The 19032-nt window shown below is 39.6% G+C and overlaps 1 protein-coding gene across 1 annotated transcript; it reads right to left on the bottom strand.

Moving 5' to 3' along the window:
* Positions 1-243: 243 nt before the first annotated feature.
* Positions 244-6617, bottom strand: LOC140995028 (uncharacterized). The gene is made up of 8 exons (XM_073464915.1): positions 5339-6617; positions 5244-5256; positions 3272-3459; positions 2977-3172; positions 2671-2895; positions 2408-2550; positions 681-816; positions 244-432 (listed from the first exon to the last, which is right to left on the bottom strand). The coding sequence occupies exons 1-8, from the start codon at positions 6547-6549 to the stop codon at positions 244-246; spliced, it is 2301 nt and encodes a 766-aa protein (XP_073321016.1). The 5' UTR covers positions 6550-6617.
* Positions 6618-19032: the final 12415 nt, after the last annotated feature.

Raw genomic sequence — 19032 nt, 5'->3', positions numbered from 1 at the left:
CTGTTTATTGGCTACAAAGACAACATGGTGGTGTGTTGTTGGCTTTAATAATGATGCACAAGTCAATGCTGTATCTTTAAACTTATTTGGAGTAAAGCTACAGAGACGACAGCTAAAAAACAAGATGTTACACTTTAAAAGATTACTCCAGTGATTTAACATTGTCGGACTCACCGTTAAAATAGATCAAATCAAAAAGATAAAAAGGAAGTTGAACTCCTGCTTGCCTGCCGGCTGGAGAGCTCAGAGTCCGTTGATCTTTGGCTTTTGAAATGGCTTGCGGCTGTAGAGCAGCATGTAGGTGTTTGGAGATTGCACAAGGCTGTCCTGTACCTCTCTGACTGCTGAGTCGTCAAAACAGTGCCACGTCCGGGTCAGGGCGTTATGGCAGAGAGCCGTGTAGTGACCCATGTTCAGATTACCTGTGTGGTTCTAGAGAAGGAAAGAGATCAGTTAAAACCCCGATTCCATAAAACGTGGGACTGAAAAGTTTAGATATAAAGGCTCGATCTACGGTAACAAAGACACAAATCTTGATCCTTAAATTACATTTCTGCCAATAGATCCTCCTAAATCCTACACAGGGTTTCTATAAGTAATCTGCCATTAAAGGCTGATACAATTCACTGTTTGTTGTAGTTTAAAATTAATTTAATATATATGTGGTTGTGTTTACTCACCACAACAGCGAACAGGCAGTATGAAGAATATGAGGTGTTCTGTACCGAGCTGGATAGAAATGGGGAGAGATTGAGCTTCATGGAGAACGAAACATTAGTCCTCAGTTTCACCTGGTTCTTCCCCTTACAGCCAAACCTGCAGAGGAGAAATAGATGACATTGATTTAAGAAGATATCATTAATAATACTGACAACATGAGCCCTCCAGGATATCACAGGTTATTTAGACAAAGTAGCACTTCACAACAGAATACATAACTCGCATGACTATTCTTGAATTAACACAAAATATAGACACTCTCGAGGCTCTTAGTTTCAGACTAGTGAAAAGAAAATGTCCAAAAATCGTTTATTTTAGTTCAGATTTCCGTTCTGGACATTTCTACAAATTAGTGCACAATAAATTAGACGGCTCCATTTGCATATTTAAACATAAAATGTCAGAAAACTTGTAATACAAAAAAATATTGTCTTTAATTAAAGTACTCAGCTTGGGAAGTTTCATGGTGACATCTATTAGTTATAGCCTACTTTTACCCTATCCACCATTTTAAAATAAAAATGTATTGAACTTTACACTACAGTATCTTTCTCAAAATGAGTTTTTTCTCAGACTCTGAGCCAGAAATCTCCACTTCAGCAGTACTTGCATACACCAACGTTTCCAGTGTTATTCCTATCTGTATTCTAAAGGTTTTTACAGAGGGGTTTGTTCATATGTCATTCATGGCCGGATTTATAGAACATTTTATTCCTAAAAACATGACAAATTATTATTTTTAATGGCTATTGACGGTATTTTCTTATTTATAGATTCATAAAAAGAAAAAAATCCCTTTGTAAAAATGTTTGCCTCTAATATGTCGACAAAATTAACAAGAAATTTGAACCTGCCTCTACACAACGTTCAGATTTCTGTGCTGCAAATGAAGCTAATTCAGTTCAGTCTCAAGGAGATAATGTTCACATTTCTGCAAACCACACATACGTCCAAGGTTGACATCTGTATCAAACATATATCAGGCTCACATTATATGCTTATTAGCCACCTTTCACATCAGGAGGTGGAGGGGATGGTGGTGGTGTTACTACAGCCAGCAAGGCTGCTAAACGGCTGACCGCAGCTCGAGTCACACCACTGGATATTTTTAAGGACACCTGGGGACATTTCCAGCTGTTCTTGTGGCAACAAAACCGGCTATTTTTCGGGTATTTTAAGCCAAACCATGATGGTTTCCAACCAAAACCAAGTGTTTTTTGTACATAAAGCCAACCAGAGCATAAACACAACTTTGTGACAAAGGATAAAATTCAACTTAGACAAATATAAAGTGAAAAGTGGTTTTGCTGAAACGTACTTGGCTAACATTTACTCTGTCGTTTGGGTTGGATAATCAGTGAATTTTTCAGATAATAATGCATCATTTGCATATGTTAACATAAAATTTATTTTTTTGATGTAAGTAATCATCTGAGGAAGTTTCATGACGATATCCATTAATTTAAACTTTGACCTTGTCCACTTGTAGTGTCTGGTCTTGCCAAAATAGACTAAAAGTCCTTAAACTGCTCTGAAAAAAACTTCAGTTCTGTACCAACTGGACAAAGTTTGTCTGCTTGTGAAGATCATGTGACCTTTAGGTGAGATTATATTGTAAATGATGAATAGTTTTAAATTTTGTGCATTCATTAATTAAACTTACGTATAAGTGTTAGTTTCTACCCACCGTTTCAGGTGCAACATGAGGATCTCTGGAGGTTTGTCTAAACAGGTGAGGACTGTGGTTTCTCTCCTCAGCTGACACACTGAACACAACATCTGCTCTCCTCCCGTCAGGATCGTCTGCTCGAAGAACAGTGACAGGCAGTCCTGCACAATGTAGAGACAGAACTGTGAGAAAACATGAATAATAAGGACAAGACGACCACCAACACCTAAAAAATGACCCGCATACAGTCTGGACGATGTTTTCCAGCTGTTAGGAGGTACCTGAATGGAGCACTTGATGATGTCTGCAGGAATGGGCAGTGACAGGACGGTGAAGGTCTGTGTGCTGTGTGCCTGCTGGTCACAGTGCATGCAGGCGGTCATGTAGCTCAGCTGGCCCTCAAACAGATGTGAGACGATGGTGGACTCCCCCGCTGCAGTGGAGCAGTTTCTATTCTGGTCTTTTCTCGGCTGCCGTATCGAGGAGCGCATCTGGCGCTTTGCAACCTTAAAAACACACACACAGATTTACTCATCCTGTAGGTGTAGTGATCAGCCACAGAGAGGTATGTGGTGTGATTGGTGCACCTTTCTGAGGTCGTCATGGAGTGCGTTGAGCAGATAAAGCAGCAGTTCCTGGGCGTCTTGCTGGGCATAGTTGTTGAACTGTGGGAGGATGGAGCAGAGCACAGACCGGGCCTCCACAGGAGCACAGCTGGAGCTACTTCCCATCCACATCTCCTCCAGCAGGCGCACAAACACCTCAGCCACACGGCACTTAGACCTGCATGAGCAGAGGTTAAACCACCAGGAAAACATGGCTGTCAACACTCAAGTAAGGCAGAAAGAGGAGGGTGGCAGCAGAGGGGGTGGGTGGTGTTACCTTGCCAGCTCTTTGCGAGTGTCCTGACTGAGGAGGTGCTCGACAAGGGGCACAGTGGAGCACAGACACTGTAACACAGCATTTAAGTAGCAGGAGTTGCCAGTGTTGTCCAAACCACACACTCCGGGTCGGTTCCACCTGTGCAGCCTCACTGCAGAGCTGAAGGTTTGCTTGTCATTTTCCCTCAACTGATGACAGCTGGAAGTGTGTGTCCTGCAAGACCAGAGACAGAACAGAAATGAAACCATTTCAAATTCTTTAAAGTCACAATATTAAAACCCTTAAATATGTTTTGTGAAGCTCAGTAGCTCAATAGATCAGTTTAAAGCTGAAACTATTAACTTTGTCAACTTTTAAATAAATAAACTATTTTGATAATTTATTAATCGGTTTGAGTAATTTTTCAGACAAAAATAAGTCAAGTTTTTTTGATTCCAGCTTCTTAAATGTGAATATTTTCTGGTTTCTTTTCTCCTCTATAGGATGAAAAGAAGGTCAAGCCTGCACGCTTACTCAAATCATCAGGTCAGACTGTTTTAGGCCAACAAGCTAACAAGCTCAATGATGGCAGGTGTGGATCATAAGCCCAAGAGCCTGAGTAACAAACATTAAAAGCATCCAGCAACCTGATAATCAGCAAAAGTAGGAAAAATTCATACAGAACAACAAAAATGCAAAAATGCAAAGCCATACATCAAAACATCAAACATCTATCTTGTATAAATAGATGTTACATCAAATTCATCATCTCATGAGTCAAAATCTCAAAATCTCTACATCTGCCGAAATCTTGAAGTGGAAGGAAGAGAAGGCAATACTATAAAATCATGTCCAGTACTGAGCTCACCGCTCTATGAAAGGTTTCCACGTCAAATCACAAAATTACAAGAAAGGACTGTTGTGTCTTATTCTCACAGGCATGCGTAGGAAGTAGGCTTATAGTTATTAGGCTGAATCATTGTAACATTCAGATAATGATTTTAGAGAAAATGTTTGCTCTCATGATCAATGATTAGGACCTTTGGGTGTCTGTGGCATGAAAATGTAAACACGTGGGAGGGTATTTACATCACATCCATGTGTTTTAGCATATGTAGGAAAAACACAAAGAGCATTAAAAAACAAGGATAGCAGAAAACGGAAGCTGTATCCCAATCAAGGACCGGCGTAACCCAGTGGTAGTGCATTCCAGAGAGGCAAATCACCGAGTGGCCTCCCCGAGAGATGTTAGCATTGAGGATGTCAGATCCACGAGACGAGGACAGGGACGTAAACACCATCCAACTCTGAAGAGAAAGCCGAGGCACCGAACGACTCAGGGTTGTAAACAGTGAATTACAATAGTGAAGACGGGAGGAGACAAACACACCAAGGATTTTCTCACTATATGTGGACTCCATCCATAAAATGTATTGTTAATATATGATGTTTCATTTTCAGTATATGTCAATATGTGCTTGTAGTATTAGAATCTGTATTACAAGGTAAATGTAATGTCATTTTTTAAACAAGGGTTTAAAAACAAAATAGTTTGAGTCCTTTCTCACATCTATTTTAGACAATGGGGACTTGATGATGACTTGAGGAGTCTCACAGCCTGGGTCATGAAGCTGCTCTGTAGGCTGGTGGTACGGCAGCGGATACTTCTGTATCTTTTGTCAGATGGCAGCAGGGTGAACAGACTGTGGCTGGGCTGGGTGTTGACTTTTAGTATCCTTTGGGCTCTGTGCAGAAATCTCACTTAACGGAGATTAATGACACATACTTCTTGCACAACTGTCTTTCATTAAATCATCCAAAATGTGCACTATACTGAGAGAATATAAGTCTACATTTCATTGTTTGTTGTAGATGAACCTGAACAGTCATATTAAATTGAATTCAGCTGAAGTTGCAAAGGAAACAACTGAATCGGAGCCTTGATATAAATATTTTTAGAGATGAAATGCTTCCAAAAATAGAAAGTCATCACTCTACCTCTGCTTCTGTTTGACTGTTTTCTGTTTGATTTGTTGTTTCTTCAAAAGTCCAATACTGTGAGACTATATTTAGCTCAAACTGAAACACTGCAAGACTAACCTTCTCTTAGAAGACCTCGTCTCTTGGTATGAAGTGCTGTTCAGCGGCGGCAGAACCGGCACAGTGACGCTGCTGTCCACAGCCAGCTGAGAGGCCAGAGTCCTGGTGAACTCAGTCAGGTGGACCTGTTTGCCTGAGCCCTGGATCTGCAGCGTGTGGAGAATGAATGTGTTGATGCAGATGATGTGTAGCGTCGCCCAGAGGCCTGGGAGGAACAAGTCTACCTCTGATCCTTTCAGGTCTGACACAGGGAACAGAGCAGGTCCGGTCCAGCCCTGGAGATGAGACGGTGAACCCTCAGATGTTTGTTGCTGATGTGGTCTGACCGGAGATGATGTCGGGTCCTTGAGCAGTGGAACAAAATCAACATTGACCCCTAAGCCAGAGCAGACGTCTGTGAGTCTGCCCTCCATCCACGCAGAGCTGTCCAGCTGAACCAGGTACCTCTGGCTGCAGAAAGGTCTCAGCAGGTATCTGACTACCTGCTCCACTACAGGCTTCCTGCTCTGCCTCTGGAGCTGCTCCGGACAGTACAGATACATGTTACAGATGAACCCAGAGCTCGTGTCACAGAGGAGGGCGAGATGGAGAGAGCAAGGACCCTGCTGGTAGGAAAGTCTGTATTTCTTCACAGCCAGGTTGTGACCAGGTGTGTATAAAGCCTGGTAGCGCCTGGTGATGTGGCTGCAGAAAGCAGAGAGCACCTCCAGCTTGTCTCCGTCCTCCAGTCTGGTCAGAGACAGCAGGCTGGTCTGGAAGCTGTTTCTCTTCAGGACCCCCTGCCATCCATCCAGTCTGAATGTCAGCTCAGAGCCAAAGCTGCTGCTCTCTCCTACAGACAGGCCGCTCTGCAGGACGATAGAGAACCACGCCAACGCCTCAGCATACTCCCCCTCAGAGAGATCTGCTCCCTGCTCTCTGCTCTGATGGTTACCTCCAGCCTTCACACTGGCAGCTCTCCTGATCAGCTCCCGGACGGCTCCTCGGTCCAGCACTTCCAGCAGGAGCTCTCTGGCCGTGTGGTAGACCTGGTAGATGGGTCCGGTCTGAATCCTGCCGAGCGGCCTCACTTTTTTGGACCTGAAGATGTTCGGTAAACACAGGCCTTCCCTCTGAGAGTCTCCATGCAGCTCACCCAGCAGGTGGCACTCCTCTGACATCCATGTGCACTCCTTCACTGACAAAGCCTTGGCCTTCATCTCGGCCTCTTTAAGAAGAAGTCATCTTAAAAATACCGACTGCAACCACTAAAACCTTTACTGCAGCGTGTCTGAAATTCCTACTTGTCGCCAGTTTAGTTCAATGACAAAACGAGAAGGTGAACAGAAAGAGAACACAGTATTCTCCAGGTGTTCCTCATATCCTACAGGGTGTCTGGCGGGCTGTGTGTAACGTATATGTATGCATGTGTGTGTGCTGATCTGCTCTCAGGTGAAACACTCTGACACTCATGAGACTCGGCTGTTGAGGTAAATCACCAGGCATCCGCTGCAGCCAGACAACTGTGTCTTGGCAACCTACAAACACACAACTTGATCAAACAGCAGCTCTCATGACACGTTTTTGTGATTTCATTTAACACACCATTTAGAAGCTAATGGAAACCATATATGTTATCAGTTTGATTTATAGTGTAAATATCAGTAATTCATTGAGGTTTAGACAATCTTTCAAACACTCCACTAGGTGAAGATTGTTTTAAGTTTCTGTAAGAAATACAACTCCTGCGCAGTGTTTCCTTTTGTTTTGTTTTGTTTTGTTTTTTGTTTTATGCAATAATCAATTGCATTCTTTATCTTTTCTAAATGTTCTAACATCTGCAGTGTTTACTATGGAAGCCCTAAGAGGAAAGTGAAGACATTTTTTTTTCTGGTGATCCATTTTCCAAGTCTGATCTAAATCGTCTTCTCTCCTGTGTTTATGACTTGAGAACTGGTGGAAAAAGAAGTTTTCCCAGGATAATATATCTAAGTTCCTTAATTGTTTTTTCCATCTGTGAAAACATAACCCTACCCTTTTTCATGATTGAAACCAAGTTTGTGAAACTAAGTGAAAAGAAATTCATGACAAATGTTTTTTTTTCATGATTGAATTTTTTGTTTTGATGTGTGAAAGTATTTCAGGAGAAAAAATCTTGTATGAGAAGTTTTTCTTTTCATGTGTGTGAAACTAAGTGAAAAAACATTTTTCAGGAAAAAATTAATTTATTTCATGAGTGAAGAAAAAGTTCTGGCCGGGGAAAAAATATTTTTTTGTAAGGCTCATTTTGTAAGGAACTCAGGGGAGCGTTTGAATGACAGATTCAGGGACACAAACTTTCCTTAGATCATGTGTATACTGACTGAAAGGATGACGCCAGGCTTCCCACAATGCAGCTCAACAGTTGCACCTGCTGGAGCTCCTTTGTAACAACTACTGTTGCTGTTAAATTTGGCATTTTGAACATAAAACATTTTTAAAAAAAAGGTATTGTACTCTAACTGCTGCAACTGACAGTAACCATTATAACCATTTTTTCTTACCATCCTTTACTGCTTTTATATTATATCTTTAATCAGTTTTTGTCTGACAGCCTGATCTGCAGGCCAGGGAGCAGCACTCTACTGGAAGATTTAGTGCCTTGCTCAGCGGTACATCAAAAGTGCTACTGAGGGAAAGGCCAAGGCATTTTATTTGTTTTCAGATTTATCAGTCCAAAGAGGCCAGCCAGAGAACTGGAGGTACACCCCTTCATAATAACACAACAATCTCTTCTGCTATAATACAGTTTATAATTGCCATGCTGCACATTCTCCACAAGGGGGAGCTGTTTGGTCACTCGGGTCAGCTCTACATGAGCCAGCCTGTCTTCTACAGAGGAGCAGAGTAGCAAAATCACTGATGTCGCCTCCCACAGGTAGAGGAAGTCATAGCTATAAACTTTAACACATGATGGCAAAAAATGTTGTTCATCCAAAAGTAAATACTGACGGTTTCCCCACGTTGTAACACATCAAGTGTACAGCTACAAATGTTGCTGAGTCATTTAGAAAGTTTCTTACTAACATGAATAATAAACCATAATGACTGTCAGTAAATCATTAATGAAAAGCCATAATGTATAATCCTCATGATAAACCACTATAAGCCATCTACAAACTGAGTAGGACAACAGTCATGTAGGATGATGCATAACTGTGCTGAGGCAAATACAGTAGCACTCGGTTAGCTGGTTAATGGGGACAGAATTATACGGGCCAATGTGTTTCTGTAAAAATACAGTTTATATGTAAATTACTGTATTTTAATATGGCATAATCCTGTACATTTACAGGAATTTACTGGCTACTGAGTTGCAGGAAGAATACATAAAAAAAGTAAATTACAAGTAAATGCTGTCATTAGGGTACAGCAGCATACAGTCCTTTAGCAATAACATATTGTAGTGCTTCAGTTATGTTGTGGTTGGGTTACATTAAATACTGTAGACTCACAGTACATGACTGTGATTTTCATGTATACGTGTGTGACTGCTTATGAATGTATATTTTCACATGTGATATTGTGGTTTGCTGTTTTTACAGAGACTCTGGGTGATGTGCACTTTCAATAAACTGAAGTTGAAGTATATCACAGTAAAATAGTGACTGTATACTACTGTGAATTTACTGCAATTATCTGCTGGTAATTTACTGTAAAATTACAACAATGACTCTTACAGTGTAGAGAGCACACATGCCACACAGATGTTAACCTGTGGGTTGGGATTTCCTGGTTTCAGGTGTATTTGAATGGTTGGCAGCAGTGTTCTTGTTTCACAGTGTTGTGTCCACTGGGGCGAGATCAGTTCAACAAATAAAGTCTGGTCAATTTCTGCCAAATTATTCAGTCAGCATTCTGTGTTTCAACAAAACACACTTCTACAGTTTTGATCCAACATCCCCCATATGGGAACAGAAATATCTGTTAGAAGCTTTTGTTTTGGCTTCAGCACAATTGTAATATTCCAAACTGGCCGGCTGTGAAATGCAGATTAATTTGGCATTAAAGACACAAACAAGAGGAGTTTATGAGCTTTGTTTTGCCTGATCATGATCAAAATGACAAAATTAGTAAAATAAGTCCCCAAAGTGCCTGTGTTCATTACACAACAAACCCGTTGTTGCCATTGTTAGTCTCAAGTTCAACTGGGATTTAACCTGTAACATCAAAAGAAGGTGTCTCTAATAGAATGGATAATTTGTGAATGGAGAGTTTGATTAAAGAACTTCTGCAAAAAAGAAAAAGTCCAATTTTTACCTGGAAGAAAAGTAAGATTTGAAGCCAGAGTGCAGAATGATATGACACTAACACTGTTCATTTCTGTCATGCACATTAGGTCTAAAAGAGTCTCAGTAGCTGTCTTTGCTGAGTGTTTTTTCCACAGTAAATCTCCTTTATGTGCTGCAGCACCAGAGCATCGTGACAGAACCCTGCCTTCTGTCATTGGGGGCGGAAGAATCACACAATTACCTCGAGGGCTCTTTAAAAGCTCTGTTGCATAAATCCAATCCACCTTCGAGCACAAAAATATGCTAATCCATTAATATCAAAGGACATCTTTACTCCTTCAGTGCGCCCTTTGAGCTCTTCCTAATATAAATCCTATTCATTTAAAAGAGGAACACATCATCCAGTATTGACTGTTACGCAATGTGCTTTACTGCGAAGTGGCCAGTTCGTGTCACCCACACGATGAATAAGAAAATTCAAAGGTGATGATTTTATTTCATGTAGGAGTCTCAGTGATGCACGTGGAGGCAATATTTTGCAGCAAAACACTACTCAATTCTAATAATAATTCTAAAAATAATATCTATTTATATGGCACCTTTAAAAACATAGTTTCCAAAGTGCTTTGCAGAAACTAGAATCCCTACACCTTTATTTTCCCTGTGATTTGCTTCTGTTCTCTGGATAACAGAAAAACAAAGGCAAGAAAGAAAAATGAAGAAGCTACCAGAGCTTTGGTAACTTTTTTAAAGACTTGCATTAACACGAGACAAGTGTTGCTCCAGTGTTGTCAGACAGCTGTTGGCATGCTATAGTCTTGTTTTGTTCTTGTTCTTGTTGCTGTTTTTCAAACATTTTTTTTGCCACTTTGAGCACCACAAGCCCAGTGCCATCTAGTTTCATTATATTCAAGAGAAGACAAACATCTCTGCCTCCAATATCTCCTCACAACTCACACTAAAACAATCGAGATGAATAAATAGCACAACAATTCAGAAAATGTGTTTTTTTTTATTTGGGTGAACTGTCCCTTTAACAAAGGATCAGTATGACCATGATCGGAACAGCTGGAACAAGATGAAAAAGTTGAGCAAGCAAAAGTTGATTCAATGGTCCCATGGCCATCTGATCATTGTTTTAAGGCAGGCATCACCAGTGTGAACTTGATATCCACATTGATTAAATTAAATTTGAATTGTATTTAATTTAATACAACAGTGGCAGAAGATGTACTCAGATCATTTAGTAAAAGAGCAAAAATTGTAATGCAAGTAAACTCAGGATAAGTGAGGCTCATTAGGATATATTCAATGTATCCATTCATTTTGCAGTCAAAGTAGAAGGTTACTAGTTACTATAGCTGTCAAATAAATGTGATGGAGTACAAGTAAAAAGTCAAATGGAAAAGTACAACTACCTGAACACTGTACTTAAGAACAAAGTCACAGAGTGAATAATATGAAGATGTCAGTGGAAGTGAAACATCATTGCTGACGCTCCCTCATTTCCTCTGCTAATAACCTGTGAAAGGTCACATGAGTTAGTCTGACTGTCTGACACACACACGCAACAGGGTTGTCTTGTAATGACATCTTGTCTCACTCAGTCTCACCTCGGCCACATACCGACTGGGGGAATTCATCCTACAGCCTTTCATTACATGCATTAGGTGCACAAGTGGTTATCTGTGTCTTTGGTTTGATTCAAATTTAATTCTGAAGACTCAGCGAGAACATTGAGTTACTGTATTTTGTAGAACACCGATAAGTGCTGATGCTGTTCACGTCCCTGCAGTCTGACAGGTTTTTTATAATAAACACAAACACAGTGAATATGAATAAAAAGGAAAAAGGAAAGGAAAATACACAATACTATACATCTGTGGTTGTGTAATAGTTTGATTTCTACATTAGTTGTGTCGTTGTCTGAAACTGAAATGTATTTTTCAGTGAAACCCAACAGTGGAAACGTCCTGACAAAGGTCAACTTTTGTTATTGTGGTTTGAACGTATGCAGGTTTTTCTGTTGTGGGCCGAGCTTGGAAACTGGCCACAATGTGAAAAGGAGGACAACTGATAACACCCGCAGACCTCAGTACATTTCCTGGTGGAGGTCAGTGATCCTAGATTACAACCCAGATTCCCAAAAAGTTCTGACGCCGTTAAACGTAGATAAAAACAACATGCAATCATTTACAAACAAACTGTGTTTACTGACAGCGTGCTCCTGAGCCCATGTAGTAACATCCTTCGTACGATCGTGTGTTTCACAAAGTGCTGAACCCAGCCCCGTCCTTGCTTTGTGAATGACTGGGCCTTTCGAGGATGCCACTTTCATACCAATCATGACACTAGTTACCACGTGATGGTACTTCTTCCCAGTCTTCTGTCGCCCCTGTGCCAACTTGTTTTAAATGTGTTGCTGCCATCAAATTCAGAATAAGCAGATATTTACAAAGATCAATTAAATTGATTAAATATATATTGCCACTCTTTCTGTTTTATGTTTTAGTACAGAGCCTTTGATGCCCCTAAATTCAGTACATGTTAGGGCTGTCACAATCAGTATTGATAACCATGATATTTAAAAATGAAATACTGATATCCTGCTATTAATACACACATGATAATATTGTGTAAATAATCCAGCTCCTCTAAAAATAAAATAGTAAAAATAATGATAAAAATAGTGGGTGATGGTAACGCACCTCAGTGCTGGTTCCCAACTGCCATAAAATGCAGAAAGTTATTCAAGAAGCATATTTTGTTTGAGGAAAATCTTTTAACATCCAAATTGCAATAAATAAATCAAATGCTCTGACACGTTAAAGAATCTGCCCCTTGGGCTCGGTGGACGTATTGCTACAGCTATAAGAGAGCTAGTGGCACAAGAACTGCAGTAAAAGTGCAGCCAAACTTTACATAAAGGCTTGACAGTGGTGATACTAGCAACAGCCACAGGGCCAGGTTTAGTCATCATGTAGCCAAAGGCAAACACAAATGTACCTATTGTAAAACCTTATTTGCATAAATAATATGATCTCTGTATGATAAGACTGGACTTTATTGCCCATTCACATAGAAGATCTGTCATTGGCTGTCATCATTTAATTTTCCAGCAGGTTCTTTGACAGAATACTACTAAATATAGAGTTACATATAGAGAACTCTACTCACTTTATATGTCCTCACTTTTGTGGCTGTATGTATGGTAAATAAAGTTAATTTACCTTCACACAACTTCTCCAATGTGTGCAGCAGCAAGCAGGAGACTCTGTCTTACACACACACACACAACACAGTGTAAGGCTTGTACCCAGTGGTGTAAGGTAACCAATTACATTTCCTCAAGTGCTGTTCTTGACATACTTGTTCTTTACTTGATTATTTCCACTTTATGCAACTTAATACTTCTCCTCCACTACATCTCAGAGGCAAACCTTGTACTTTTTACTCTGCTACATTTATCTGGCAGCTTTAATCACTAGTTACTTTACAGATTATGTTTTTTCATGTCCTTCCTGTCCAGTGAAAACTATGTTTGTCCAAATGAAGATTTTTGAATGTGAATGTTTGTGATAAACTGAAGGATCGGATGCATGTTGCGTCATAGGTTGAGAAAATCCTCCTCCTCCTTCAGATAAATAAAAAAGCGTCATAAAGCTGAAAACAGAGATCTGTGGTTCTCACAGGCCAGCCACACTACAGACATATGATGGTCTCACAGAATATGATGCATTTCTGTAGACTAAACTAGACAGCAGTATATAAAATAGTTAAAAGTTAATGAGCTCAACTTTAAACATTTACAGCACACAAATGGCACACACACATTAATGCAGCAGTGATATTAATCCTCAAACATCAGATATAAAAACACTGACAGGGAACATTTTACTGCATGATGAGTACTTTTACTTTACTTTAAGTACAATTTGCCTATAATACTTACATACTTTGACTTAAGGAAAGTGTTGGATGCAGGACTTTTACTTGTAATGGAGTATTTTCAAACATAATATGGTATTAGTGCTTTGACTTGTGGCATTAGTACTTTTACTTAAGAGAAGGATCTCTTGCTCATGGACAGTGAAGGCAGCCCTTTGGTTTGAAGCATCCTGCAGCATCAGGATAGTGCTAGCTCAACGAGCTCCTGCTTCTAACTGCTCTTCAGTAATGTTGTCAGCAGTAAAGTTAGTCACCTTTGGTAGTTTTGCCACAAACTTTCTGTTTTCTTCCCGCTTCCTCCGTTTTTCTGCGTAACTTCGCTTCATTTTCGTTTGTACATCCACAGACGCCGTACTGACTCGCAGGATCGTACGCCGAGGTCGACGCCGTATTGGATGTGGCAGGTCTGCCCTGTAAACAAATACTTAATAATAATCTTGATGAATCGTTTTCATATTCAGTGATTTATATTCATTTAATTACTAATAATGACAATCACTGAGAAAAAAAATGAACAAAGTCTGCAAATCAAAATAGGACACTGCAACTGACATTGAAGTGGATTGAAGTCACATGAGGACTAAGTGCTCATATGATGGTGACGGTAGACAGTGACATGCATTAAGAGACAAAACACACAATAAACAGTAAAAGATGAATGACAAGAAGAAAAGATGACAAGAAAAGATGACAGTTTTTCAAGTTTTTGATAAACACCATGATAATATTGTTATCGTAAATTCTTTAGGCCTCGATAATAGTGTATTGAAAATCTGCTATCGAGACAGCCCTGGTACATATAATATAAACAAACAATACAACAATAAAACAAGATATAATGTTGTGGAGAAATTAACAATTGGTTACAGGTGAACAACATAAAACAGACAACACAAAATATGCCATAGAACCAGAATTTTACAAAAATGAGATTATAGAAATAACATATCTGATAAAATCATGTAAAATATTTGATCTTTAAAACAACTCGACTTTATAAAACCAAGAAAATAATCAACATCAATCCAAAACTTTATGTTGCTTAATGTTCAAATTCTGAAACATCTCATCAGCAGCTAGAACAGAGAGCACAAACATTTCTGTGAAATACACAAAACAAAAGATTTACAGTTTTCATATGACTTAATGTATCCCATTTTTGAGAAATCGTTTCCCCAGGCGGTGTAAGTGATGATGGATGAGGTCAATCGACATGCTTCGTCTTTCGTTTAACTAAGCCTTTTGTCCAACACGCATCAGATGATTCCCGCTGAGGAGAACCTTGTTTTCTTTGAGTCTGAGCAACAAGAATTTAATTGTTTGACATAACAAAGTAGAAATAAAACTTTATTAACTTTATTTATTGAGGTTGCTTTGTGCATTCTGTGCGAGCAAGCTGCATGGTAGGGAAGAAAAACAGATTAATTCATACTAAATTGTCTTGTTACTGCAGCATAATAGCTTCTATGCACAACATAGTTTTACCTTGTTTTGGCTTCCATTTATTTCCACACAAAAGAAGAAATGTCTCATTATGGAAACTCTTCAGCTAAATTGCTGTTCTCTGCTTTAATGAACTTTACCAGGAACAGCTGTTGCTACTCTACAGGCAGTGGGAACACTGAGTAATGAGGACATGATAAATATTAATAAGCTTTTAGGATGATTTTCTTTGAATGAGGGCACAAATTGCTGTGCTAGCCACTGTTGTTCATCACATAAGCGCCAGAGTAATTACGCCTGAGAACTAATGCATTTTCCTCAGACTGATTTTTCAAATTCTTTTACTGGCTGTGAAGAGGTCTAATGTGATTTCAGTACGAGAGACAGGGAACAAAATCAAGTCCTGGTTCTGTACAAAAAATGACTTCAAATGTTCTGCTTAAGTTAATACGAGGCTCCAGCAGTTTGAGTGAACCAAACCAAGTGGCTATCTTCAAAATAACAGTGCTGTTATTACAAAGTTCTCTTCTTGCCCCCCGTTTCTTACATTGAAATCGCATCAGGGAAGGTAAAAAAAAAATTGAAAATAAAGACGTTATTTGGGTGTTGAAGCTCATGCATCCACTTCAGACAGGGTGCACGCTAACGCTTTTAGCTTAGCAGCTACAGTGAAGATTTCAGCTTTAAAAAGGGTGTAAGTAACTTTCCAAAACAATTTGGGATCTCAGAGCTTCCAAATACTTAGATCACACCAGACGAGCTGTATGGAGCCATTTTATGTTGTCAACTTCTGTACTCAAGTAAAAGTAATAGAGTACAGGCTCTGAAATGTACTCAGAGTATCAAAGTAAAAAGTTTCCCTCTGAAGACATTTCTACCGACCATTTCTGTGCAAAGTTAACTGAAGCTCACGTCATATTATTATAATTCAAAGACTATTAAACTTAAAGGTAGAATCAGTAGGATTTGTCCCAGCTGTTCCTAAACGCACCACAAAGATAGTTGATTGTTGAGTCTCATTCCCAGGACGTCACATAGCCACATTTTGTGTTGGTAAAACGTCCCGAGCAGCAACAAAGTGAGAAAATAAGAAAATCCAGGCAGAGGGCTGCAGGGTCTCTGCAGATAAGAGGCACTAACACGCCTTTTCTCCCCGTTCCAGTCTCCCTCTCTGTCTGTTTCCGTCTTCTTATGTCTTTTACGTTGTTTCGTCTTGCTACGTCTGCCGTGCGTGATATGCACTGGTTGAAATCAGTCTTGTGATGTTTGGAAGGTATCGTGCAATGACGTAAAATAAAGATAATCCATAATACATGAATTATACTTGCACGAATTGCAAATGAGAAAGAAATGTTTTCTAGACAACGAAACTTCACCTGACTTTCCATCAGTATGGCTGTGACTGGATATTTGGATGACTGAATTTTGAACTTATCCTTTAACTTAACAACAAAAAGAATTTGAACTAATTTAAGTCAGCTCACAGACTGAAGGCTGTTGTTTCACTTTGAAACTTCTTTTTTGAATCACAGTGTACATTGTCTAGAAGTCGTATAAAATGATCCACTGATCTGGTGTCAGCGGTCAGGAGGTTCTCTAACTTGGCCACGAGTTAAAGCTTTCAAAGTGAAGGTCCCTGAGAGCTGATGTCTATTTATAAGGGCACTTTGTGTTCTAACTTTAGTGTCCAGCACTGTGCACAACTCTGAATATGGACACACATTCTGACACTGAGGAGCTATAATGAGCAGCCTCAAGTTGTGGCAGATAACTATCAGAGGCTTTGTCTCCACATTAATTCAACGGCGCTGCGAGTCCTCTGCCAAGCAGGTTATTGCATCTATACAAGTTATTTCAGTGCTTTCCATCAGAGGAACTTCTGCTAAAGCTTAAGTAGTTCCTGGTCTTTGCTGAAATCTCTAGCATTGAGATTTAATTGGCCTTTCCTGGATGAGAGAATAGAAATCACGACCTTGAATTAGTAGGTGACGTGTTAAGCTACTGTCAGCTGATGGGTGGTGAGTTGAGCTGCTTATCGTGGCGTTCCTGGATTTTTATTTTTATTTTTAACACACCTGGCAGGAGCTGGACCTCAGGGGAGACCTCAGACTGTAAGGGATGAGTGGCAGCAGGAGGGAATATGAGAAAGTGAAGTATGTAGGTGGAAGAGTGAGAGGAAATAAACAATACTTAGTTGTAACTTGCTGAAGGATTTGCAGATGAAGTCGCAGAGTAATGGGGATGCCTGAGTGGTGTTGAGCACGCCAGAGCAGAGATCCAGACAAGTAAATCAGAACCATCTTCCAGCAGGAGAACAGAGAGAGTGAGGCAAAGAGGAAGCTGCAGAAAATATAAGAGACATGTGGACATGTGAGGCGGTGAGAGTCAAAACAGAGAAAATAGCACACGTCAGTTTGATTTTGACCTACATTTAGTCTTGAGGCACTCCTCTTATTCTATCACTTGGCACAAATGAGGTTCCTTAGCTTTCATCTGAGTATTCCAGCAGGGTTTAATCAGCGTGGCAGAGGATTTTATTGTTACCAAGAGAGCAGGATAACAACACATAGCTGGCCTAATTTTTCCCAGCAGGAAGCAGCAGCAGTGAAAAGCTCGAGCCCAGCTGCAGCTGATTATTGTAGGAGAACCGGCTCTGAACCTTTGTACCACAACATTTCCCTTCCTGTAAGGTCACAGTCGTTCCAGTGAGCCTCTGGTCCAGTCAGAGAATTATGTTCACTCTAAACCAGTTTTAAGCCAGTTTGGCTCACGTGGACAAACATTTGTCTTTTAAGAGATTGGTACATTCACTCAGCCACTGTACTTAACTTAATGTTTAAGGTACTTAAAGGTACTTTCATTTTTTGTTGATTCTGTGGCCCCTGTGGACTAAAGATGACGACAGTGACACAGAGTAAACTTTGTTTTTGTGCCGTACCACCAGTCTTTCCTCAGGCTGTGAGCAGTGATGTGTCACTAAGTTCATTTACTCAAGAACTGTACTGTACAATTTTGAGGTACTTTTGACTTTGAGTATTTCCATTTTCTGCTCTTTAAACATCCACTGTACTACTTTTTGAAGGCAAATATTGTATTTGTTACTGCATTTATTTGATAACTTTAGTTATTCATTACTTTCCAGTTTATATGCTGCACCCCAGTGAAAGAAGCACATTTTATAACCAGTTAATTTTATTGGTAACTGGATAAAAAAGAAACACTGAATAAGACAATCAGGAAAATGCTGAATACCAGATCTGATGATCGGCCAGGCCAATAACCAGTGAACCCATAGTATACAGTAAATTGACAAATTTGGACTTTTCCTCCCTACATGTGAGCACAAATATCTGTGCTTTCTACTCCTTACATTTTCAAAACAGGCTCGTCACTTTGTTGCAGTACATTTCAGAGCCTGTACTTTGTTACTTTTACTTGAGTAAAGAAGTTGAATCAGTACTTCTACTTTTACCAGAGTCTGTTTTTACACAAGTATCTGTACTTCTACTTGAGTAAAGACTGTGTACTTTTGCCACCTCTGGGATCTGAATACCTCTGCTACTTATTGAAAGGTTTTGGGTGTGACATATTTCTCAAAACTGTCTGAATATGTAAAATGAAACCCAAGTTTGTTTGTTTTTTGACTGCACAGTAAGAGACATAAACAAGAAGTACTTCTTTCACTTAAGATTTTGAATGCAAGACTATATTCACTGTGTGGTATTTGTACTTTTAAATAAAAAAAAATAATAATTGTACTTGGAAACTTCCTCCACCACCATTTCTACACAATCTGAAGTGGTCACCTTGTGGAAATTTCATGATGTAAACTTTAGAGAAGTTATAATAAATACAGTAAGGCTGCCTGTGATGGGACGTGAAATGGCGTCAGTGTTTCTACACCCATTTCTTTGAAGGGAAAATGCGTCACGATTGCAGAACAGGCAAAATTTTGCAACCAAAAAAAAAAGTGCTGCAGCCACAAAATGAACATTTACACATTTGTTATGCAATTTGTTGTTATGTAATACCACAAGGCAG

The sequence above is a fragment of the Pagrus major genome, chromosome 4, assembly GCF_040436345.1.
Source record: "Pagrus major chromosome 4, Pma_NU_1.0".
NCBI classification, from domain to species: Eukaryota; Metazoa; Chordata; class Actinopteri; order Spariformes; family Sparidae; genus Pagrus; species Pagrus major.
Note: the sequence above shows the minus strand (reverse complement) of the source record. Positions and strands in the feature narration are given on the sequence as shown.